The following is a 26,412-nucleotide window of genomic DNA, read 5'->3' as shown; positions in this document are numbered from 1 at the left end:
CCTTCTAAAAAAAAAAAAGTAGCAGATTGGTGATGCATGATTTCCCTTATGTCAGTGGTTCTCAACCCTGTCCTGGGGACCCCACAGCCAGTCGGGTTTTCATGATATCCACAATGAATATGCATGAGAGAAAATTTGCATGCACTGCCTCCATAACATGCAAATTTTCTCTCATGCATATTCATTTTGGATATCATGAAAACCCGACTGGCTGTGGGGTCCCCAGGACAGGGTTGAGAACCACTGCCTTATGTAAATCCATGCTGGCTGTGTCCCATTAAACATGTCTTTCTACATGTTTTGTGATTTTGTTCTTTAGAATAGTTTCCATGAGGTTCATATTCAAAAGCATTTAGCCAGCTAACTCAGAAGTTAGCTGGCCAAATGAATATTTGGGCACTCATGTAGCTAAATAAATGGCGTTCCGGGGGCATAAGTGGGAGGAGTTGTTAGCTGGTTAAATTCAATATTCAGAGTTAGCTGGATAACTTAGCATAAAGATCAGGGTTACATTGGTCACCTTCCATTCTTCAGGCACGGTGAACCATCCCAACCATAGATTACAAATAACCAGTAACAGATATGCAATTTCATATTTTAGTTCTTTCAGAACTCTGGGGTATATACCATCTGGTCCATATGATTTTCCACTCTTTATTTTGTCAGTCTGCCTTATTACATCTTCCAGCTTCACAGTGATTTATCAGTTTCTCTGAATCATTGCAAATGAAAATTGTTTCTGGCACAGGTAGCTCTCCAACATTTTCAGTAAAAACCGAAGCAAATCATTCATTACCATAATAGCATTATCTTCCCTAAGTGCCCCTTTAACCCCTCAACTGATTCCCTTACCCGCTTTCTGCTTCCTATATATTTTAAAACGATTTTATTATGAGTTTTTGCCTCTAAGGCCAGCTTCTTTTCAAATTCTTTTCTTAGTCTGCCTTATTAATGTTTTACATCTAACATAAGAAATTGCCATACTGGGTCAGACCAAGTTTCCATCAAGCCCAGCATCCTGTTTTCAACAGTGGCCAATCCAGGCCATAAGAACCTGGCAAGTACCCAAAAACTAAGTCTATTCCATGCTACTGTTGCTAGTAATAGCAGTGGCTATTTTCTAAGTCAACTTAATTAATAGCAGGTAATGGACTTCTCCTCCAAGAACTTATCCAATTCTTTTTTAAACACAGCTACACTAACTGCAGTAACCACATCCTCTGGCAACAAATTATCCGTTCTAGACTTCTCATGATTTTAAATATCTCTAATCATATTCCCCCTCAGCCGTCTCTTCTCCAAGCTGAACAGCCTTAACCTCTTTAGCCTTTCCTCATAGCAGAACTATTCCATCCCCTTTATCATTTTGATTGTCCTTCTCTACACCTTCTCCATCGCACCTATATCTTTTTTTAGATGTGGCGACCAGAATTGTACACAGAATTCAAGGTGCAGTCTCACCATGGATCGATACAGAGGCATTATGACATTTTCTGTTTTATTCACCATTCCCTTCCTAATAATTCCTAATATTCTGTTTTGCTTTTTTGACTGCCGCAGCACACTGAGCTGATGATTTCAATGTCTTATCCACATTGACACCTAGATCTCTTTCCTGGGTAGTAGCTCCTAATATGGAACCTAACATCGTGTACCTATAGCATGGGTTATTTTTCCCTATATGCATCACCTTCCACTTACCCACATTAAATTTAATCTGCCATTTGGATGCCCAGTTTTCCAGTCTCACAAGGTGATCCTGCAATTTATCTCAATCTGCTTGTTATTTATCTACTCTGAATAATTTTGTATCATCTACAAATTTGATTACCTCACTTGTCGTATTCCTTTCTAGATCATTTATAAATATATTGAAAAGCACGGGTCCCAGAACAGATCCCTGAGGCACCCACTGCCCACCCTCCACCATTGGGAAAATTGTCCATTTAATCCTACTTTCTGTTTCCTGTCTTTTAACCAGTTTGTAATCCATGAAAGGACATCGCCACCTAGCCCATGATTTTTTACTTTTCTTAGAAGCCTCTCATAAGGAACTTTATCAAATACCTTATGAAAATCCAAATATACTACATCTACCAGTTCACCTTTATCTACATGTTAACTCTTTCAAAAAAAGTGAATCAGATTTGTGAGGCAAGACTTGCCTTGGTAAAGCCATGCTGACTTTATTCCATTAAACCATGTCTTTCTATATGTTCTGTGATTTTGATCTTTAGAACACTTTCCACTATTTTTCCTGGCACAAAAGTCAGTCTAACTGGTCTGTAGTTTCCCGGATTGCCCCTGGAGTCCTTTTTAAATATTGGGGTTACATTAACCACCCTCCAGTCTTCAGGTACAATGGATGATTTTAATGATAGGTTACATATTTTTACTAATAGATCTGAAATTTCATTTTTTAGTTCCTTCAGAATCCTGTCATGTATACCATCCAGTCCAGGTGATTTACTACTCTTCAATTTGTCAATCAGGCCTACCACATCTTCTAGGTTTACCATGATTTGGTTCAGTCCATCTGAAACTTTTTGCATGAAAACCTTCTCCAGAATGGGTATCTCCCCAACATCCTCTTCAGTAAACACTGAAGCAAAGAAATTGTTTAACCTTTCCGCGATGGCCTTCTCTTCTCTAAGTGCCCCTGTTTTCTTCTATTGAATCCTTTTTTCAGTTTTTGAAAGAAATTGTTTTGACTAAAACAGCCTCGTTCAATTCACCTTGCCAGTAGCCAGCAGTCATTTTGCCTTCTTTCCACTTTTTTTAATGTGTGGAATACATCTGGACCGGGCTTCTCCCAGTCATTAAGTCAAATTTCGCACTATGATTGCTGTGGCCGAGTGACCCTACCACCATTACCTCTTGCCACCAAATCATGCACTCCACTAAGAATTAGATCTAAAATGGATCGCCCTTTCACCGGTTCCCATATCAGCTGTTCCATGTAGCAGTCATTTATTTCATCTAAAAACTTATCGCAATAGGAAGGTAATCTTTTTTTTTAGCTTTTCATTATCTCTTCATTTTGGCCAGATGGAAAGTAGTATTCTCCCAGGACAAGCAGGATGGTAGTCCTCACATGTGGGTGACATCTTCAGAATGGAGCCCAATCACGGAACACTTTTGTCAAAGTTTCTAGAACTTTGACTGGCACACTGAGCATGTCCAACATGCCACCAACCCTGCATCCAACAGGGGTCCCCCTTAAGTCTCTTTTTTTTCTGCGCAGCAGTAGCCTCGCGGATTTCTGGAGCTCTGTGAGAATTCCTCACAACCTTTTCCTCATGGAAATTTATTTCAAAAATTTCAAAATTTTTCCCCATCCCAGGGTCCCCCATCAACCATCGACCTCCATTGACGCCAATAAGTTTACCGCATCCTTTGCGGTCTGTTCCCAGTGGTGCTTTCTTCGGTGCCCAACGGCCACCGACTGCGTGCCACCTTTCTTTTTTCCAAAAAATGGTGACCAGGTTCCGAAAGTGCCCATTTCCATTACGGATCCTCACAACATCCAGCAGTGCACTAGCTGTGCCCAGAAGACGCCAAAAGGCCGCAGGGCCCACTTAGAAAAGATGAAATACCTTTTTAAGAGAGTGTCTCCGTCTACTCCAGCCAAGGCTACACAGAGTTGAAAGCCTTCCTCTTCAACGACTCCTCCATCGATGTCTCAGTTCCATTGAGACACACCGGTGACCATCCTTCACCAGCCTCTTCATGTTCGAAGGCATCAACATCTTCCTCCTCGGTGCCGGAGAAGGACCGGACCGAGCATCGGGAGAAACACCGTCACCACCATCGACGTGACCTTTCTTCCGATGCTGCCACTGACAAGCAATCGACATCAGCATCGACAGAACCACCAGCCAAGAAGTCTCGGGGAGAAGGGGCCCCATCCCCCTCTGGACCCAAGACACCGAGACTTTCCCCACCGGCACCGGTGCTGGGAGCCGAGACTCCACTAATACATATGGACCTTCCGGCAAGTACTGCCTCTTGGACCGGATGGTCCAAGAAGCAGTACTCCAAGCACTTCAGGGATTCCAATCTCCACCAGCACCGGCTCCCATGCAGACACCTGACCCGATGCCTACCATGCTGGCTCCGCTTCTTGAGCGCCTGGATACCTTAATCTGTGCATTGCCATTGGTACCTGTTCCTTCCATGCCATCGGCACCTCCAAAACCACTGACACTGATACCTATTCCATTGTCCTCGGATGAGGAACAAAATTTACCGATGCCGCAGCCAGTTCCAGGTCTGTTGCCACCCCCGACGTCCATCAAAAGCACCAATTCCATCGATGCTATCACCGTCCTCTGTGCCTGCATCGGTGCCTCCATCCTTTTCATTGGTGCCACCTCCAGATCCGGCTGAATTTGGACCCTTACCTCCAGCTGAAGGCCTGCATGGTGCTGGAGATGCACAATATGATCCCTGGGGTGATGATTCTTCTGACACTTGGGACTCGGATGAGCTCCTGTCAGAGCCTTCACCCCCAGAAGAACGCTGCCGCCACTCCCCTCCTGAAAACCTCACATTTGCCAACTTCATTAAAGAGATGTCTGAAACCATCCCTTTTAAGCTACAAAGGAGGATGCCAGGCTTAAGATGCTTGAGGTATTACAATTCGTTGATGCCCTTAAGGAAGAGATGGCAGTTTCAGTACATGAAGTGCTCCTTGATTTGTTACACCTTGGCACAGTTACACCTTGGCACAGTTCCACCAGTGAACAGAAAAACTGATGCCACCTATCTGGTCCACACTATTTCAAAATACCATCACAACACTCCGAAGATAGCTCTAGCCTAGTATATTATTTTGACAGTGAGACCTCATATATTATGGCGGGCTATTAATTCGTTTGCCCTTGAACGCCAATATCTATAATGTGCGGTGATATAATTGTGGCTTCACCGTAACAAAATGTTATAATCATCGGTCTCTCTGCCAATTGTTAATGGTAAGTCCTCGTGTCAAAAGTACACAAGATTATAAAGGGCAGTAGAAAGGGTGAACACTTATCGTGGCACAATGTGCAGATGTGCAGCAGGATTAAAGCTCTGGCGATGGCCCGACACGGCTCGTGTTTCTGGAAACCTTCTTCAGGGGCCGCCGTATGCCAGTACTGTAATATAATACAACTAGATTAAGACTAGAAAGAAGCGATTTTTAACACAACCTGCTAAGCTGCTCAGTACCTACTTTTTTCCAAAACTGCCAGTGTGTTCTGTTACGGGGCTGCAGCGATATTCGGGCAGCAGGATCTGCCATTTTAGACTGCCTGTTTTGTACCTACCTTTGAGGGAGGAAACAATTGATGCTGACGTCAAAACACTTAACTCAAATGGATAAACTAAATGAGTGACGACCATTCCACAGATTCATTAAGACCAAGAGGTGATTCAGATAATAACGTAAAGATCCACCATTGTTCTCGGAGATTCAGTAATTGATTGCTGTCACCACCGCGGGAACTCGGCGTTATTTGTTCCAGGATTGTCCATCGGAGTTGGTCAAAAGAGTGGCCTAATGTAATACAGTGGCTAACCATAGGTGCCTCCAAATTTGCGGTATTAAGGCGGCTACGGTGTTCGACCAGCCGCGTTTTAATTTTCCTGCTTGTGCGTCCAACATATGTTAATTGGCACGGACACTGAATCAAGTAAACCACCGATGTGGAATTGCAGGTTGTTTCTGATCTTTTATAATAAATCTTGCCTGTGCGGGGGTGTTGCCATGATGATCCCTCCATTGTGGTGGCACACATACCGCAACTCCCACATCCAATGTGATTACCTTGCTGGATGACTGTATTTTGATCAGTGATTGCCGCGTGCACTACAAAGTCCTTCAAATTTTTGCTTCGTTGGTATGCAAACAAAGGGTACTCAGAAAAAATGTGATGCAGTTGCAAAACATGCCAATGTCTTTTTATGCTTTGCATAATTAAATAAGATTTGTCAGAATGTGTGAGTACACAAATGTCAGTGGTGACAGGAGCCTGAATTTTATATTCCAACAACCCTGATCGTGGGGAGTGCCACGCTCTTTTGAAGGCTTTATATACTGCACTGTATGGGTATCCCCTAGAAAAAAATCTCTCTGCAAGATTTCCTGCTTGAGTTTTAAAGTCGAGATCAGATGAACATAGGCGTCTAAGCCTAAAAAATTGGCTAACAGGGAGGCCTTGTTTAAATGCTCTGGGGTGAAAACTGTGATATCTGAGAAGATTGTTTCTTTCTGTATCTTTGCGATGAATGGAAGTATGTAAATGTTGATCATGAATGAAAATGGAAATATCTAAAAATGATATCTGTGTATTGCTATGTTGTGTAGTAAATTTCAAATCACTGTCTACAGTGTTTATCCAAACAAAAAATTCTTGAACAGACAAGTTGTCTCGTTTCCAAAAAATGAGGAGATCGTCTATATAACGGATCCAAAGAGCCACAGCACTGAACCAATGGGAACTATATATGTGAAGTCTTTCGAGTCTATCCATGACCAAATTGGCAATTGAAGGGGCTGCTGAAGACCCCATTGCTATGCCGTGGATTTGTAAATAAAATTGGGTATTGAATGAAAAATAATTGTTTTGAATGACTAATTTGGCTACCTCATATATGAACCAGAACGGGATTCTGGAGCCTACCATATTATTTTTAAGAGTTTCCTCTATGGTAGAAAGAGCTGTGACATGAGACACATTCGTGTATAATGAGACCACATCCATCGTGACTAAAGTTATGGGTTCCCTCAATACTGTAAAATTCGCCAACTCTTTTAAGGTTGCTGTAGTGTCTTGAATGTATGACTTCATCTTCTGGACATAAGGTTTCAAAAATTTGTCGAGAAAGATGGCTAATGGTTCCAGTAAAGACCCATTACTGGAAACTATGGGTCTCAAAGGAGGGTCGGTTGATGATTTATGGACTTTAGGTATTCCATATAATGTAGGAATGCGAGGATGTTGTTGGAGTAGAAAATTGCGTTCTTTACGAGTGAGGAATGGTGTCACTTTTTCCTCCAAAAGGATTTCAATGGTCCGGGTTAATTCTTCCGTCGGATCCTTTTCTAGTTTCTTGTAATATTTAGAATCAGATAAATGAATAGTTAATTTCGTGATATATTGGTCCCGATCCATCATAACAATACCGCCCCCCTTTGTCCGCGGGTTTGATAATTGTGGTCGAATCTGAAGTTATGGATCGTAACGCTAGACGGTCATGATAAGAAAAATTAATATATGGGTGGATTTTGCTGTTTTCGAATATTTCCATATCTTTTAAAATGAGGTCCCGGAACGTGGAAATGTTGTGGTCCATGGGGCCTGGTGGTATCCATTTGGATTTCCCTCTGACTATAGAAATGTTATCGCTGGGAATCTCATTGTTAGCACAGTATAATTTTATTTGAAGTTTGCGTATAAATTTTGTTAACATAATCCGACTTGTGAACGGATCATGTCTCTGATGTGGGACAAACGATAGTCCCAAATTAAGCACCTTTTCTTGGGTCTCCGTAAGATTGTGCTGAGATAAATTTATAACTGCGGATCGTACCTGGTCCTCGATCGGGTTTGAGGACCCTCCGGAGGGTAAGTTGATGTTTCGTTGCGGTGTGTAAACGCTTGGGTAACCGGATCTGTCCGGTACGGCTTGCGTTGAGTCGAGCGTTGCCATCTTCCTCGGCGGCCTCGTCCTAAAAAAGGCTGTGCCTGGGGGCCTTTTTTCATATATCTGGGAGCTTCACCCTCGTCCGACTCATTTGATCCGCTGCCTTCAGAATCCTCGAAGTTAACTCTTCTACCCGATGAATTATCTTCTTTGTTGAGCCAGCGATATACGTTGTTTGTCGCGTAATCTTCTTCATCCCTTTTCAGGGTTTTAAGTTTGAGTTGTCTGACAGAGGTTTTAAATTCATCCAATTTATCATTGTTTTTATCTATAATTTCTTGCAACCGTTCGGCTGAATATTCTTGAGTAATCTGTGATTTAAGTGATGTTAACTTTTCTGTGGTTTCGTCAATAGACGTCTTGGTGCGTTCCACAATTAGCACCATTAGGTCAATGGAGCACTTATTCAAAATTGAAATCCACCGTGCTACAAAATCATCGTCTTCTCTAAAAACCAAGGGAGATTTATTTACCCGCAGGCCGCGGGGAATAATCTGTTGGTGAAGATATTGTACGAGAGTAGCAGAATGGAGTTGCGATCTTATCAATTGTTTATTGAGCTCCATATATTCTACTTCAGTATTTAGTTTCGATACGCCAGCATCTTCACATAATAAATCCAAATGGATACCACCAGGCCCCATGGACCACAACATTTCCACGTTCCGGGACCTCATTTTAAAAGATATGGAAATATTCGAAAACAGCAAAATCCACCCATATATTAATTTTTCTTATCATGACCGTCTAGCGTTACGATCCATAACTTCAGATTCGACCACAATTATCAAACCCGCGGACAAAGGGGGCGGTATTGTTATGATGGATCGGGACCAATATATCACGAAATTAACTATTCATTTATCTGATTCTAAATATTACAAGAAACTAGAAAAGGATCCGACGGAAGAATTAACCCGGACCATTGAAATCCTTTTGGAGGAAAAAGTGACACCATTCCTCACTCGTAAAGAACGCAATTTTCTACTCCAACAACATCCTCGCATTCCTACATTATATGGAATACCTAAAGTCCATAAATCATCAACCGACCCTCCTTTGAGACCCATAGTTTCCAGTAATGGGTCTTTACTGGAACCATTAGCCATCTTTCTCGACAAATTTTTGAAACCTTATGTCCAGAAGATGAAGTCATACATTCAAGACACTACAGCAACCTTAAAAGAGTTGGCGAATTTTACAGTATTGAGGGAACCCATAACTTTAGTCATGATGGATGTGGTCTCATTATACACGAATGTGTCTCATGTCACAGCTCTTTCTACCATAGAGGAAACTCTTAAAAATAATATGGTAGGCTCCAGAATCCCGTTCTGGTTCATATATGAGGTAGCCAAATTAGTCATTCAAAACAATTATTTTTCATTCAATACCCAATTTTATTTACAAATCCACGGCATAGCAATGGGGTCTTCAGCAGCCCCTTCAATTGCCAATTTGGTCATGGATAGACTCGAAAGACTTCACATATATAGTTCCCATTGGTTCAGTGCTGTGGCTCTTTGGATCCGTTATATAGACGATCTCCTCATTTTTTGGAAACGAGACAACTTGTCTGTTCAAGAATTTTTTGTTTGGATAAACACTGTAGACAGTGATTTGAAATTTACTACACAACATAGCAATACACAGATATCATTTTTAGATATTTCCATTTTCATTCATGATCAACATTTACATACTTCCATTCATCGCAAAGATACAGAAAGAAACAATCTTCTCAGATATCACAGTTTTCACCCCAGAGCATTTAAACAAGGCCTCCCTGTTAGCCAATTTTTTAGGCTTAGACGCCTATGTTCATCTGATCTCGACTTTAAAACTCAAGCAGGAAATCTTGCAGAGAGATTTTTTTCTAGGGGATACCCATACAGTGCAGTATATAAAGCCTTCAAAAGAGCGTGGCACTCCCCACGATCAGGGTTGTTGGAATATAAAATTCAGGCTCCTGTCACCACTGACATTTGTGTACTCACACATTCTGACAAATCTTATTTAATTATGCAAAGCATAAAAAGACATTGGCATGTTTTGCAACTGCATCACATTTTTTCTGAGTACCCTTTGTTTGCATACCAACGAAGCAAAAATTTGAAGGACTTTGTAGTGCACGCGGCAATCACTGATCAAAATACAGTCATCCAGCAAGGTAATCACATTGGATGTGGGAGTTGCGGTATGTGTGCCACCACAATGGAGGGATCATCATGGCAACACCCCCGCACAGGCAAGATTTATTATAAAAGATCAGAAACAACCTGCAATTCCACATCGGTGGTTTACTTGATTCAGTGTCCGTGCCAATTAACATATGTTGGACGCACAAGCAGGAAAATTAAAACGCGGCTGGTCGAACACCGTAGCCGCCTTAATACCGCAAATTTGGAGGCACCTATGGTTAGCCACTGTATTACATTAGGCCACTCTTTTGACCAACTCCGATGGACAATCCTGGAACAAATAACGCCGAGTTCCCGCGGTGGTGACAGCAATCAATTACTGAATCTCCGAGAACAATGGTGGATCTTTACGTTATTATCTGAATCACCTCTTGGTCTTAATGAATCTGTGGAATGGTCGTCACTCATTTAGTTTATCCATTTGAGTTAAGTGTTTTGACGTCAGCATCAATTGTTTCCTCCCTCAAAGGTAGGTACAAAACAGGCAGTCTAAAATGGCAGATCCTGCTGCCCGAATATCGCTGCAGCCCCGTAACAGAACACACTGGCAGTTTTGGAAAAAAGTAGGTACTGAGCAGCTTAGCAGGTTGTGTTAAAAATCGCTTCTTTCTAGTCTTAATCTAGTTGTATTATATTACAGTACTGGCATACGGCGGCCCCTGAAGAAGGTTTCCAGAAACACGAGCCGTGTCGGGCCATCGCCAGAGCTTTAATCCTGCTGCACATCTGCACATTGTGCCACGATAAGTGTTCACCCTTTCTACTGCCCTTTATAATCTTGTGTACTTTTGACACGAGGACTTACCATTAACAATTGGCAGAGAGACCGATGATTATAACATTTTGTTACGGTGAAGCCACAATTATATCACCGCACATTATAGATATTGGCGTTCAAGGGCAAACGAATTAATAGCCCGCCATAATATATGAGGTCTCACTGTCAAAATAATATACTAGGCTAGAGCTATCTTCGGAGTGTTGTGATGGTATTTTGAAATAGTGCGTTAGAAGAATCCATCAGAATTTTGACAGTTGTAATTTCAAACCTATCTGGTCCAGTCAGCTCTGGGATTTCAAAAAAGCCAACTGCCCCATCAATCTGGGGTTGTTGATTCTGCCCAGAAGAAAGCCAAGAGATCCCGGCCTCATTCTTCTGCCCCTCCAGTTAAAGAACAGAAATCCTTGGATGCCTTCGGACGGAAAGTCTTCCACAGTTTTATGCTGATGGCACATATAGCAGCTTATCAGCTATACATGACAGTATTCATGGAATCTTTGGAAAAAGGTCCAAGAATTCTCTGAAACATTACCAGATGAATATCAAGAAGGACTTACCACAATCCTTCAGAAAGGACTCGATGCTGGAAAGCATGAAGTGAAGGCAGCATATGACATCTTTGAAACTGCCTCAAGAGTATCGGCAGCAGGAATAAGTGACAGATGCTGGGCATGGCTCAAGTCTTCTGACTTGCGCCAGGAAGTCCAAGAAAGGTTAGCAGACTTTCCATGTACAGGGAACAACTTATTTGGTGACAAAATCCAGGAAACAGTGGCGCAACTAAAAGATCATCAAGACACCTTGCATCAGCTGTCCACTCTCCCCTCAGACTTCCCATCTACCACCAAGAGTTCTTTTTGACGGGATCCTAGGAGATTATCCTATAAGCCACATAGGTATTACTCATCTCCATCCCGTATTCGACAACCTAGACCTTCCTAAAGAGGCCAGCCTCGACAACCCAGAGTCCCAAAAGCCCAACCAGCCCCACAGACTGGTCCAGTATTGGGGTTTTGACTCCTTACTAGAGGGCAGAAATCAACCCCCGCCTACCACACTGATTCCAGTAGGAGGCCGCTTGTGCCACTTTGCCAACATATGGCACACAATTACAACGGACCAATGGGTCCTTTCTGTGGTCACCCACGATTACCATCTGAACTTCCTCACGCTACCACCGAACCTTTCACCAAGTCCAGCATGGGGTCTAACCAAACACACTTCACTTCTCGAGACAGAGCTCTTGACCCTCCTGCAGTCCAATGCCATCGAACCAGTACCTTGGCTGCAGTGGGGTCAAGGGTTCTACTCTCGGTATTTTCTAATTACAAAAAAATCAGGCGGCATTCGTCCTATTTGGGATCTACGTGCCCTAAAACATCTCCGCAGAGAAAAGTTCAGAATGGTAACCTTGGGCACCATGCTCTCTCTACTGCAGCAGGGAGATTAGCTCTGCTCTCTAGATCTTCAGGAGGCTTATGCCCACATTGCCATATACCCTCCTCATCGAAAATACCTCAGGTTTGTAGTAGGCCATATTAATTTCCGAGTGCTGCCATTCAACCTAGCATCAGCACCCCGTGTACTCACGAAATTTCTGGCAGTAGTTGCAGCTCACTTGCGACAAAATAACATCCACATCTATCCGTATCTAGACGAGTGGCTCCTCAGAGGTACATCCCAAGAGGAAGTGTTCCACTCCCTCCATTTCACCATCAGCCTACTGCAATCATCGGGGTTTCTAATAAACTATCCCAAGTCACATCTGACTCTTATCACGCACCCTCTCATTTATCGGAGCAGATCTAATCATTGCCCAAGCCAAAGCGTTTCTCCCAAAGGACCAGGCATGCACATTTTCAACCCTGGCCAAAGCAGTGCAGACTCGCCAAACCACTACAGCTCGTCATCTACTAACCTTGTTAGGTCACATGGTGTCCACGGTTCATGTAACCCCAATGGCTCGACTAGCCATGAGAGTAACAGAATGGACTTTAAAGTCCCAGTGGTCCCAGTCAAATCAACACATGTCCCACATTGTCCACATCACCAACCAGCTTCGTCTCTCACTAGCTTGGTGGATACAGGAGTCCAACCTTCAGATAGGACTACCCTTCCAACCTCTACAACCTCAAATTACTCTGACAACAGATGCATCCAACCTGGGTTGGGGGGCCCATGTCAACAACCTCCAAACCCAGGGATCCTGGACCATAGCGAAAGCAAGGCACCAGATAAATTTTCTGGAGCTCCGAGCAATCCAATATGCCCTCTTTGCTTTTTGGGATTGCCTCTCCAACAAGGTAATCCTAATTCAAACAGACAACCAGGTAGCAATGTGGTACCTCAACAAGCAAGGGGGCACAGGCTCTTATCTGCTGTGCCAGGAGGTGGCACAGATCTGGGCCTGGGCTCTTTCCCACTCCATGCTACTGAGAGCGACCTACCTGGCAGGCATGGACAATGTGATGGCGGACAACCTCAGCTGGACTTTTCATCCCCATGAATGGTCCCTCGATCCCACTGTAGCGAACAAAATGTTTCACCAATGGGGCCACCCACACATAGATCTCTTTGCATCAATTCACAACTGCAGAGTGGTCAACTTCTGCTCTCTACACCGCAGCCACGACACACCGCCACAAGATGCCTTCGCCCACTCGTGGGCAAGGGGTCTTCTATATGCCTACCCTCCACTTCCACTCATCAGCAAGACTGTCGTGAAGTTACAGCAGGACTATGACGCGGCCAGTGAGGGGCTATGAGGATCATTGTACAATGATCCTCATAGCCTCTCACTGGCCGCGTCAGTCTTGGTTTCCCATCCTACGCGACCTCTCAGTCCAGCAACCAATTTGCCTGGGCACAGATCCAACTCTGATAACGCAGAACAACAGACTGTTGCATCATCCGAACCTTCACTCCCTGTCTCTGACAGCTTGGATGTTGAAAGGTTAATACTACAATCTCTTAATCTCTCTGACAGTGTGTCCCAGGTACTTGTAGCTTCACGAAAGCCTTCTACTAGAAGATCTTATTGTTCTCCCAGGATAAGCAGGATGGTAGTCCTCACATGTGGGTGACATCATCAGGATGGAGCCCAATCACGGAACACTTTTGTCAAAGTTTCTAGAAACTTTGAGTGGCACACTGAGCATGCCTAGCATGCCCCTAACCCTGCATCCAGCAGGGGTCCCCCTTCAGTCTCTTTTTTTTCCATGCAGCAGTAGCCTCACGGATCTTTGGAGCTCTGTGAGAATTTCTCACAATTTTTCCTCACGGAAACTAACTTTAAAAATCTAATACTTTTACCCCATCCCAGGGTCCCCCATCGACCGCCGATACTGTTGATGCCGGTAAGTTTGCCTCGTCCCTCACAGTCTATTACTGGCGGTGTTTTTTCCATCAGTGCCCGATGGCCACCAACCGCACACCGCCTTTATTTTTCTAAAAACATGATGACCGGGTTCCATAAGTGTCCCGAGTGCCCGAGGACAATGTCCATTACAGACCCTCACGACATGTGTGTTTTATGTCTTGGCCCTGTTCACGACGTCCAACAGTGCACTAACTGTGGCCAAATGACGCCAAAAGGCCACAGGGCCCATTGGAAAAAATGGAGATTCTCTTTAAGTGAGTATCTCCATCTGCTCCAGCTAAAACACTGAGTCATAAGTCCTCATCGAAGTTTCAGCGACATCAAGTCATCGATGACCTTTCACCATCCTCCATACGTTCGAAGGCATCGACGTCATCTTCCTCAGTGCCCGAGAAGATCCGGATGGAGCATCGAGAGAAGCACCATCATAGTGATCGATGAGACATCTCTGCCAATGCCTCCACCAGCAAGCCATCGGCATCGACGGAGCCACTGATGAAGAAGTCCCAGGGAGATGGGGCCCTATCCCCCTCTGGACCCGGGACATCGAGGCATTCCCCACCAGCACCGGTGCTGGGAGCCGAGACTCCACTAATACATGTGGACCCTCTGGCAATGCCTTCTGAGCCTCCACCCCCGATAGCTGTGTCACCAATGCCAGCTTCTAGGGCAGAATTGGACAGGATAGTCCAAAAGGCAGTTCTCCAGGCTCTTTGGGGGTTCCAGTCTCCACCAGCACCCATGCCAGCACCCGACCCGATGCCTACCTTGCTGGCTTCGCTGCTTGACTAACTCAATGTCCTGATCGGTGCTTTGCCATCTGCACCGCTTCCTGCCATACCATTGGCACCTCCGAGACCACCGATACCAATTAGTTATCCTCCGATGACGAACAGAGTTTACCGATGCCGGAGCTGGTTCCAGGACCATCGGGGCTCTTGCCACCCCCGAAGTCCTTCAAAAGCACCGATGCCATCGATACCTTCACCACCTCCATCGGTGCCTCCATCCTTTCCATGAGTGCCACCTCCAGATCCAGCTGGATTTGGACTAATACCTCCATCTAAACGCCCTCAAGGTGCTGGAGATGCACCTTATGATCCAATGGGTGATGATTCCTCTGACTCTCAAGTCTCGGATGAGATCCTGTCAGAGTCTTCACCCCCAGAAGAACTCCACCGCTCCCCTCCTGAATATCTTACATTTGCTAACTTTATCAAGGTAATGGCGGAAACCATCTCTTTTAAGTTACAAATGGAGGAGGATGCCAGGCACAAAATACTAGAGGTGCTACAATTTGTCGATGCACCTAAAGAGGCAGTTCCAATTCATGAGGTGCTCTTTGAATCTGCTACAACGCACCTGGGAACACCCAGGCACGGTTCCACCAGTAAATAGAAAAGCTGATGCACCTACTTAATCCAAGCAGCTCCAGGGTTTCAAAAAAGCCAACTTCCCCACCAATCTGTTGTTGTTGAGTCTGCTCAGAAAAGGTTCAAAGATCTTGACCTCATACTTCTGCCCCTCCAGCTAAAGAACAAAAGTCGTTGGATGCCTTTGGATGCAGAGTTTTCCATGGCTCCATGCTGATGGCACAGATAACAGCTTATCAGCTTTTTATGACACAATACTCCAGGAACCTTTGGAAAAAGGTCCAGGAATTTTCTGAAAGCCTACCAATGAGTATCAAGAAGGGCTTAACTCTATCCTTCAAAAAGGACTAGACGCTGGAAAACACGAAGTAAGGGCAGCTTATAATGTTTTTGACACTGCCTCAAGAGTGTCAGCAGCAGGTATAAGTGCCAGGCAGGTGGGCATGGCTCAAATCATCGGACCTATGCCAGGAGGTCCAAGAGAGGCTATCAGACCTTCCATGTACCGGAGATAATTTGTTTGGCGATAAAATCCAGGAAACGGTTACACAATTAAAAGTTCATCATGACACCTTCATCAACTCTCCTCTCTTCCTTCGGTATTTCCAGCTACGGCCAAGAGGTCTTTCAGATGTGATCCTAGAAAATGTTCTTATAAACGACGTTGGTACTTTCCTCCTCCATCTCATGCTCGGTAGACCAGACCTCCCCAGAGAGGCCAGCCTAGACAACCCAGGGCTCCAAAAGTCCAACCAGCCCCGCAGGCGGGTCCAACATCTGATTTCTACAGAGCAGAAGCCAACCTTCAATTTCCACCATTCCTGTAGGAGGCTGCTTGTGCCTTTTCTACAACATATGGCACACAATTACTATAGACCAATGGGTCCTTTCTGTGGTCAACCAGGGTTACCATCTAAACTTCTTCACCCTACCACCCAACATCTCTCCTTGTCTGGCGGTAGCTTCCACCAGTCACTCTCCGCTTCTCGAGACAGAGCTCTTGACTCTTCTGCACTCCAACGCCGTGGAACCAGTACCTCAACTGCAGTGGGGTCAGGGGTTCTAATCTCGGTATTTTCTAATACTGAAAAAATCAGGCGGCATTCATCCTATTCTAGACCTGCGTGCCCTAAACAAGCACCTCTGCAGAGGAAAGTTCAGAATGGGTAACCCTGGGCACCATGCTTCCTCTCCTACAACAGGGAAATTGGCTCTGCTCTCTAGATCTCCAGGAGACCTATGCCCACATTGGCATATACCCTCCTCATCGGAAATATCTAAGGTTTGTAGTAGATCAACATCATTACCAGTATCGGGTGCTTCCATTTGGACTAGCGTCAGCACCCCGGGTATTTATGAAATGCCTTGCTGTCGTCACAGCTCATCTCGGATAGAACAATGTTCATGTTTATCCATATCTAGACGATTGGCTCATCAGAGGCCGATTCCGGCAGGAAAGTGCTCCACTCCCTCCATTTCACCATCAACCTACTACAATCCTTAGGATTCCTAATCAATTACCCAAAAATCACATCTGTCTCCTTCACGCACCCTTTCGTTCATAGGAGCAGATCTAAACACTATCCAGGCCAAAGCGTTCCTCCCAAACAGAGCACGCTTATTGTCAACCTTGGCCAAAGCAGTGCATGCTCATCAAACAACCACAGCTAGTCATCTGCTAATCCTCTTGGGTCACATGGCACCTACAGTTCATGTCACTCCAATGGCTCAACTGGCCATGAGGATAACACAGTGGACTTTAAAGTCCCAATGGTCCCAGTCAAGTCAACCCATGTCCCACATTGTCCAAGTCACCAGCCAGTTACGTCTCTCACTAGCTTGGTGGACAAGGGAGTCCAATCTTCAGACGAACTTCCCTTCCAGTCGCCAGAACCTCAAGTTACTCTAACAACCGATGCATCCAATCTGGTTTGGGGAGCACATGTCAACAACTTCCAAACCCAGAAACCTGGTCCAAACAAGAAGTGAAGCACCAGATAAATTTCCTGGAGCTTCGAGCAATTCAATATGCCCTACTAACTTTTCTCGATTGCCGCTCCAACAAGGTAGTCTTAATTCAGACCAACAACCAGGTAGCAATGTGGTACCTCAACAAGCAATGAGGCACAGGCTCCTTCCTTCTATGCCAGTAGGCGGCACAGATTTGGGCTTGGGCTCTCTCCCAGTCTATGCTACTAAGAGCGACATACCTGGCAGGCGTGGAAAATGTGATAGGGGACAATCTCAGGACCTTTCATCCCCAGGAATGGTCCCTGGACCCCACTGTAACAAACACAATTTTTCACCAGTGGGGCTGCCCACACATAGACCTCTTTGCATCAATTCACAACCACAAAGTGGACAACTTCTGCTCTCTACACCGCAGCCACAACAAAACACCACGAGATGTCTTCGCCCACTCATGGACAACTGTCTTCTGTATGCCTACCCTCCATTTCCACTCATCAGCAAGACTCTCATGAAGTTTCGGCAGGACAGGGGCACAATGATCCTCATAGCCCCTAACTGGCCATGTCAGGTTTGGTTCCCCATCCTCTGATCTCTGTCAGCAACCAATTCGCCTGGGCACACATCCAACCCTGATAATGCAGAACAACGGGTTATTGCGTCATCCGAACTTTCATGCCCTATCTCTGACAGCTTGGATGTTGAAAGGTTAATCCTGCAATCTCTCAACCTCTCTGTCAGTGTGTTTCAGGTCCTCGTAGCTTCATGAAAGCCTTCTACTAGGAGATAGTATCGTTCCAAATGGAAAAGATTCTCCGTATGGTGCGCTACTAAGGAAATAGATCCATTTTCCTGTCCCATTCCAAAGTTCCTGGACTACCTTTGGTATCTTTCGGAAGCTGACCTCCATTGCGTCCTCCAGTTCCAATGTGGGACCTTAATGTTGTTCTAGCACAGCTCATGTGACCGCCATTCGAGCCTCTGCATTCCTGCGAGCTTCGACACCTCATTTGGAAAGTGATCTTTCTAGTTGCTATAACATCGGCTCGCAGAGTCAGTGAACTACAGGCACTGATAACATACCCACCGTATACCGGATTCCTTCAAGATCGTGTGGTACTCTGCATGCATCTTAAATTCTTGCCGAAAGTAGTGTCAGATTTCCACTTAAATCAGTCAATAATACTTCCCACCTTTTTTCCAAAACCTCACACACAACCAAGTGAGTGGGCTCTGCATTCCTTGGACTGTAAACATGCTCTTGCTTTTTATTTGGACCGCACTGCAGCCCATAGGAAGTCCACCCAACTGTTTGTCTAGTTTGATAAAACCAAATTGGGAGTTCCAGTGGGCAAGCAGATCCTGTCCACCTGGCTGGCGGACTGCATTTCCTTCTACCGACAAGCAGGCCTTCCGCTACAGGGACGCGTAAAAGCACATTCAGTAAGAACCATGGCAACGTCAGTAGCACACCTACGTTCTGTACCTCTGGCTGACATCTGGAGAGATGCCACATGGAGCTATCTCCATACATTTGCAGCTCATTATTGTCTCGACAAGGCTGGCCGGCAAGATTCCATTTATTTCCAGTTTAAATAATCCAACTTCCTGCCTACAACCCACTGAGAAACTCAGGCTGTCCTCATACCCAAAACAACCCCAGTTGTTGTGCCTGTTGCACGTCGTTGGGTGTTTTTGGTTCATTCTATACGGGCATCCTGTAGCTCGCTATTCACCCACATGTGAAGACTACCATCCTGCTTGTCCTGGGAGAAAGCAGAGTTGTTTACCTGGAACAGGTGTTCTCCCAGGTCAGCAGAATGTTAGTCCTCACGAAACCCACCTGCCACCTCACGGAGTTGGGTTGCTTACATTTTATTATTTTATTTTTAGCTCGTACTTTTGACTGAAGGGGGACCCCTGCTGGATGCAGGGCTGGTGGCATGCTGGGCATGCTCAGTGTGCCAGTCAAAGTTCTAGAAACTTTGACAAAAGTGTTCCGTGATAGGGCTCCATCCTGATGATGTCACCCACAGGTGAGAACTAACATCCTGCTGTCCTGGGAGAACACCTGTTACAGGTAAGCAACTCTGCTTACCCCCATCGCTACTCTCTTCCCCATCACTCAGGGAATTTCCACCCTTAAAGACTCCAGTGTGCATTTAGTCTTCTGTAGAATCTTTATCCTATTGGACTCTTATGCCAACCCTAAATTAAGCACCCACCCTCCCCACCAGGTTGATCCACCCTATTATTGCAATATAATTTGTATCCTAGTATAACAATGTCTCATTAGTTATCCTCCTTCCACTAGGTCTCTAAGAAGCCAGTTATATATACCTCTTCATTCAGTTCTATACATTCTAACTCTCCCATTTTACTTTTTAGACTTCTGGCATTAATTTACCGACATGTCAAAGTATGATTTTTGTTATTAACAATCTGTTTATAACATGACAGGGTTTTTGGAAACCATTTAATTCAGGTTGTTCTTTACTTATAGGCTTTTATTGGAACCTCTCTATTGGGATGCCCTGCTATTTTAATATCCTTAACATACTTCCCTCCGAAACATGCACTGCTGAGCGACTGTCTGCAATCTTATTCTAGTTTAAAAACTGCTCTGTCTCCTTTTTGAAGGTTAGCGCCAGCAGCCTGGTTCCTTATTAAGGTGGAGCCCATCCCTTCAGAATAGGCTCCCCCTTCCCCAAATTGTTGCCCAGTTCCTAAATATAACTAAATCACCTTTTCAAAGTATTGTCTTGGACCGCTAGTGTTTGGGAAAGGTGGCCATTGTACTTGTTTGTAATTGATTGCATAGCTTACTAATTGCATTTCATCATGCCCTAGCCCTCAGTAATCAGAAATGGGCCATTATTCCTCTGCTGTCTGCTTCACATCTTTTGGTATATAGAGAGAGAGCATTAAAACCAACCCTTGGATTAGTTTGGCCTTGTCCTATTGCTCTGACACACCAGAGGGCAGGATTTGGACTCACAGTACACAGCCCCATTGTACTAACCAGCCTAGCCTGACATCGGCTCTGGCTTCCGATGATTAGTATGGTGTTACTTTGGACATTGGCACTGGATAATTAGTGTGGAGGATGGGCTGACAGATCACCTGCTGCAGACAGAATGTCAGTGAAAGTGTATAATGTTTGTGATGTATGACAAGTGTGTGTGTGTGTGTCACTTTGGAGGTGTTGTATCATGGAAATGAAGAGGGACTTCTAATAGAGAACGTTTTTAGAGAGTCGGAGGTAATCAGAAGAGTCAGTGGCCCAATGACAGCCTATTGACTGCTTGGATCACTGGGTTTTGTCAGCTTCCGCCACAGTTACACATTTTCTTCATGGCTTCCTTTCATTCAGGATAAGTCAAATGATTTCCTAGCCTAATTCACATTTTGTAGGGAAATCTACAGGTGGAAACATCTGGGGTTGAAGTTGACATATCTAAATGAAGGGAAATAGGTTTAGGGAGAAAACATAAGTGAGTTAAAAACCAGAATCCAGAAGTTCCACCCAGAAGTAAAGGTGCCTACTTTCCAGGGCCTGCATGTGTCCAAGGTGGATCAGAAAACGCCCACCCCTGTCAGACTTTGTCCCCCTGACATGTCTGAAATGTTTATGTACACGCACACACCACTCTACCTTATAAGCCACGTTGCCTTTCAGAAAGTAAGCTAAAATCTATGGGGCAGACTTTAAAACCTACGCACGCAGCCTACATTTGTGCGCGCTACCCGGCTCGCACAAATGCACACCGCACGCATGTTATAAAATCAGGGGTCAGAGCGCGCAGGGGAGTGCACACTAGTGCAACTTGCGCATGCCGAGCCCTGGGGAGACCAGCTGGCTTTCCCTGTTCCCGCCCCCCAGCCCTAAAGAACCCCCCCCCCCCCGTACCTTTGTTGTAGAAGTTACGCCTGCCAGCCAACTGCCGGTGCACGATCCCCCAGCCCATCGGCCCTGCAGAGGCCTCTGGCCATGCCCCCGGACTGCCTCGCCCCTGCCCCACCCATTTTTTCAAGCCCGGGACTTACACGCGTCCCGGGGCTTTACGCACGCCGCTGCTGGGCCTTTTGAAAATAGGCCCGGGGCGCATAACCCCCCTATGCGCGTAAATCCTTTAAAATCTGCCCCTATAAGTTGACCCCTTTTATGTGCCTAATTTATAGGCTCTTATTTCATTCTCTTCCTGTGTATAATTCATAAAAGTAGAAAGCATGGCAAAGCCATAGGCTGTATTGCAAAATTTAGCAATTTTCTAAATCCAGTCTTTACTTGGGTATAGAAAAGTGACGGTGGGCAAATTAATTCTGCTCTAATGTATTTTATCTTGATGCTGATTAAAGTAATACCTTGGCAAAAGACACAAGTGACCAATTGTAATAATGTTAAATGACTCATTCTATTTGAACAAACTCATTTAGCAAGTAGAAAGGGTACAAAGAGTTACCAATTTTATTTTTAGCTGCAAATGTCAAGCGGTCAGAAACAATTAAAGTAACTGTAAGATGGGAGTTTACTGGTGTGTGTGCACCCACTTGGTAGGAAACCGCTTTTATTGCAGCTCTGTGATTTGATAAGATAAGAGGAAATGACAGTGTAGGCAAATGTACTGGTAAAAGTCGGTGACACAGATTAGAGCCTAAAATGTAATCCAGGTGAACAAGGGCTGGATGTGCTGACTTGATGTAATGAAATGAGAGTGAATAATGGGCAGGCGACTTCAGTGTACATTTTGTTTGCTCACATGTTAGAAAAAAGATATTCATTCCCAACACGATAAGCTAATGGTATCCTAATGTACCAGAAGTTTAAAAAAAAAAAAAACAGCAAGCTAACTCCCAAAAAGGCATGCTCAGTGCGCAGAAAACACGTTTTCTGCGCAAAAAAGTGTTATGCTTACAAATCCGTGTTTTTTGTGCTTAGCACAAAATGCAGTGTGTGCACAAAGCATGTTCTCTGCACATAAAACCTGATTTATATGCAGAAAACCTGATTAGTGCACAAATTGTGCTTTATGAACATAAATCCAGGTTACGGGACCCTGCATTACGAACACCGGGTGTAGCCTCATAAACTTACGTTAACACCAGAAATTTTACTCCAGCTCTGACCAAAAGTCAAATTTCCACTATTAGGCTTAACTCATGTTTTTCTTATGTGCCTATGTGCATTAGGGAGTAATAGCTAATGCCTTAATTAACATTGGATGTACATGGAAGTGTGCTAAGTTGTGCACACAGTTTTCTTGTGTGCTAAACTCATTAAATCAGGCCTAAAGTTGTATGCACAAAAATGTGCCCACAACGAAGCACACCTTATAACATCAGCCTATAAGTTAGGGTGATCTAAGAATAGAAGCTTAATTGGGTTGGTGCCTGAACTGTGCACAAACCAAAGGACCTAATAGTATGGGACACAACATCAGTATTTTCCTATTTAGCAAAGGATTTTTTTTTTTTTGCCAAAGCACATAATGAGAAAATCCATACTCAACATGTCAAAAAGACAGGTGGAAAATAACATACTTTAAAATATCTTTGAATTGTTGGTTCTGCATGTTGGCACTACATAGAATTTAGCTCTAGACAGCCACTGAACCTTCTGCTGTTACAATTCAAAACATTCTGCTTTAAAGTAACCATATTTAAAGTAACTCATATTTTTAATGAGTTGTTCTAAGCAGGTTTTCTACTTTTATATTGTGACAACTGATTGAAATGTTTTGGCACATCTGATGGTTAGCTCTGTGATATTACATAATCATGATCTCCCTTAACAGCAAATTGGTCAAGTACAACGTATATGTAATATCTTTTCTACAGACTTCAGTTTCAAGATTTCCTAGCAGAATTTGCAGGCACAGGGATTGCTGTGTGTGTGCTCAGTTCAGGCACGGTGTTTACTGTCTTTGTTTACTCCTGGGGGAATTCTGCACAAAAAAAATTAAAATTCTGCACACAAAAATTTTAAATTCTGCAAACTTTATATTGGTCAAAATAACACAATTTACATGACAGCCTTTAAGTAATTACATTTTAAATTAATACTGAAAAAAGTTATTACCTAGAAATGCGGAATTTTAAATATTTTGAGCAGAAGTTCCCTAGAAATTCACTATAAGAGTGTCCCTTCCACTCACTCTCCCTACTCCCCTGGCCACTTTGCCCTCTCAGGCCCCAATTCCTCCACCTGCCAGTATCTCCCACCTCCACCTCTAGGCTCAACCCCTTCCACTTTATCGCTATTCCCAGAGTTTGACCCCGTTCTCAGTACTGCCCCTCACACAGGCTCCCTCTGTCCCTCCCTCGCTCACTCTCTCTAATACGCATACACACACGCTCTCGCACACACACATCCTCTCACACAGGGTCCCTCTCTCTTGCATACACACCCACACAGGCTACCTATGACTTTCTCTCACGCACCTCTTCACACCGGCTCCCTCTCACACATACACAATCCCTTCACACAGGCTAGCACCTTCACATACACATGATCCCTTTTTCATACACACAAGCTTCCAATCTCTCACACACATACACACTCCTTCACAATCTCCTCATACAGGCTCCCTCTCTCTGGCAACCACACTCAAGCATCCCCCCCCCCCACACTCTCTCTCACACACACACCCCCACTCTCTCACATCCCCTGCTCTCTCTCTTCCTCCCCCGTGCCCTTGCTCTCACACACCCCTCCCCCTCCTCTCTCTCACATCCCTCTCCCCTCCCCCTCCTCACACACATACATGCACACATGCACCTCCCTACACATATTCACTCTCACCAGGGCCTTCATCTTCGTCGCAAGTGGAGCGGGTCCCAAGGCAAGTGGGGGGCCTTTATCTTTGCTGCAAACAGCGCGCCAGGGGCCTTCATCTTTGCCGCGAATAGCGCGCTGGGGGCCTTCATCTTCGCGGCGAATGGCACGCTCTGTTTGCGGCATACCGGGGTTTCCTATGACATTTTCTGTGCTGAATTTGGCAAATTTCCCCCTCGCAGAATTTGGCAATTCTGCGCGGGGGGGGGGGGGTGAATTCTGCGCAAACTCTGCGCTCAGCAGTAGCACAGAATTCCCCCAGGACTATTTGTTCCTGACCCCATTAACACAGCAGTTAGATTTGTGGACTGCAGGCTAATCAAGCAAAACTGAATCTACTTCTCGAGATCCACGCTGTTAGAATAATTGACTTAATGGATTATATAATGATTGTCAAGTATGTAGTGGCTCTGCAGTTTGAAACTATTGCTTTACAGCATGGGCCACTTTCATTAACACTTTGTTGGGCAACATTATTTGCTGTTTCCCCTATTGTTTATGTTGGTAAAGAGATGTTAAATCTTCTTTAAGTTATTGCTGTATATTGAGCGTTTTTGAAAACATCTAGCTTAGCCTGAAAAACATGCATTTTGCCAGATTTATCTGTTATAAAATAAATGAATGAATGACAATATGTATTACTTTTGTTTATGAACAGGTACGCATTGAGGATAACATCGTAGTGACTGCCAAAGGCATGGAGTTACTGACGTGTGTGCCTCGCACTGTGGAAGAAATTGAAGCATTCATGGCAGGAGCTAAAGACGGCACCAAGTTAACCGATCATGTCAATGGCCAAAAGGCGTAAAAGGTCCTAGAATGCCAAAGGCAAAGGGGCAAAGTAACATGAGAACCTCGATCTACAATCCATTAGGCCATGATCAAGGCTGACTTTGATATTCATGATTTTCTAATTCCATTGCTATCACTATCCAAGTTTTGCTTTATTAAAATTGTAAGAGTAGTTTTCTTTTGGGAGATTTTCAATTCTCTGCATCCATCTCTAGTTTACTAAAAACAAAAACAACAAAAAAACAAGTATTCATCAGGTTGCTTCTCACTATTTTTCTCATTTAATAGTTTTTGGAAAATTTTAAAAATAATTAAAAAAAAATGTAAGTTTTTCTGCACAGGCAGACTATAGAGTGTTTGATTGAGAATCTTCCATTGCTGGCCACAGTAGAAGCATAGTCTAGCAGCCGTAGAAGTACCATTGTTCTGTGATGGAAAAACTGCTACCTAGCAAATAAACCTGACTGCTCAATTGTTATCCCCTATTCCTTTCAAACCATATCAATCAGAATACGGAACATGGGATAATGTACTCCTAGCATAACATCAGAGCATGTTTCAAGCACAGTCAAAAAGGGGCAGAAAAATGTACCAATCTATATCAAAACCAGAATGGACTGGCAACTTTTACTGTCCATTCACCATGCCAAATGTCATCCAAATCGGGTCCTTCGTTGTCAGGTTGTTAGATGTATATGAAGGGACCGATAAACAGTTGAACTTAGTGTCAACAACAGGCGCACGCGAACTAATGTAGGGCATTGTGCCAAAAAATGTTATGTAACAGTCATCCAAAGGTATACACCATGGGCACTAATTCATGCAGTTAGCTCAGCACACATCTCTGGCTTGGAGGAAATTTACCAGGAAAGGCAAAATCAACCAATCAAATATGCAGCTGATTTGCATGCTCAAGAATATTGGTTATTTCTCTGCAGGACAATACACACCAATCTAAAAGGTAGAAATCAACCCATGTGGTTATTGTTGAAATATTACAATGAAAATTCCTGGAACACAAATTATCCCTCTATATTGATTTTTAAATGTTACAATATCAGTTATATTTTTATGCATTATTGATTTTTCCAAATAAAGATATGCATTTACTATAAACAAAATGTTATCACCTTCCTTTCTTAAAAAAAAATTATAGGAGGTTATATATATATATATATATATATATACTGCACATGGTGATGTGTAGAGAGTTGAAAAATTACCATAAATCCTGTTTCTTGACAGGGCTACAGTTTTCTTTATGGCCATTATTGTCTGAGTAATTTACAATATATCTGGAGATGTCCATTTTATTCTCAAGGAGAGCAAACAACAAAATGTCTTATTGGAGAAAATATTATTTTCTGGTAGTCTGATGGGTAGAAACAGGG

The 26,412-nt window shown here is 44.0% G+C and overlaps 1 protein-coding gene across 1 annotated transcript in view; it reads left to right on the top strand.

The window, feature by feature from the left end:
- Positions 1-26,142, top strand: part of PEPD (peptidase D) — a 766,251-nt gene extending 740,109 nt beyond the window's left edge. Inside the window, exon 15 of the mRNA XM_029608350.1 lies at positions 24,888-26,142. Within this exon, the coding sequence (XP_029464210.1) occupies positions 24,888-25,037 (150 nt within the window). The 3' untranslated portion in view covers positions 25,038-26,142. The remainder of the gene's footprint in view (positions 1-24,887) is intronic.
- The last annotated feature ends 270 nt before the right edge of the window (positions 26,143-26,412 follow it).

This window comes from Rhinatrema bivittatum, chromosome 7 (genome assembly GCF_901001135.1).
Source record: "Rhinatrema bivittatum chromosome 7, aRhiBiv1.1, whole genome shotgun sequence".
Lineage (NCBI taxonomy): Eukaryota > Metazoa > Chordata > Amphibia > Gymnophiona > Rhinatrematidae > Rhinatrema > Rhinatrema bivittatum.
The sequence above is the reverse complement of the archived record's forward strand: the minus strand, read 5'-3'. Positions and strand labels throughout refer to the sequence as shown.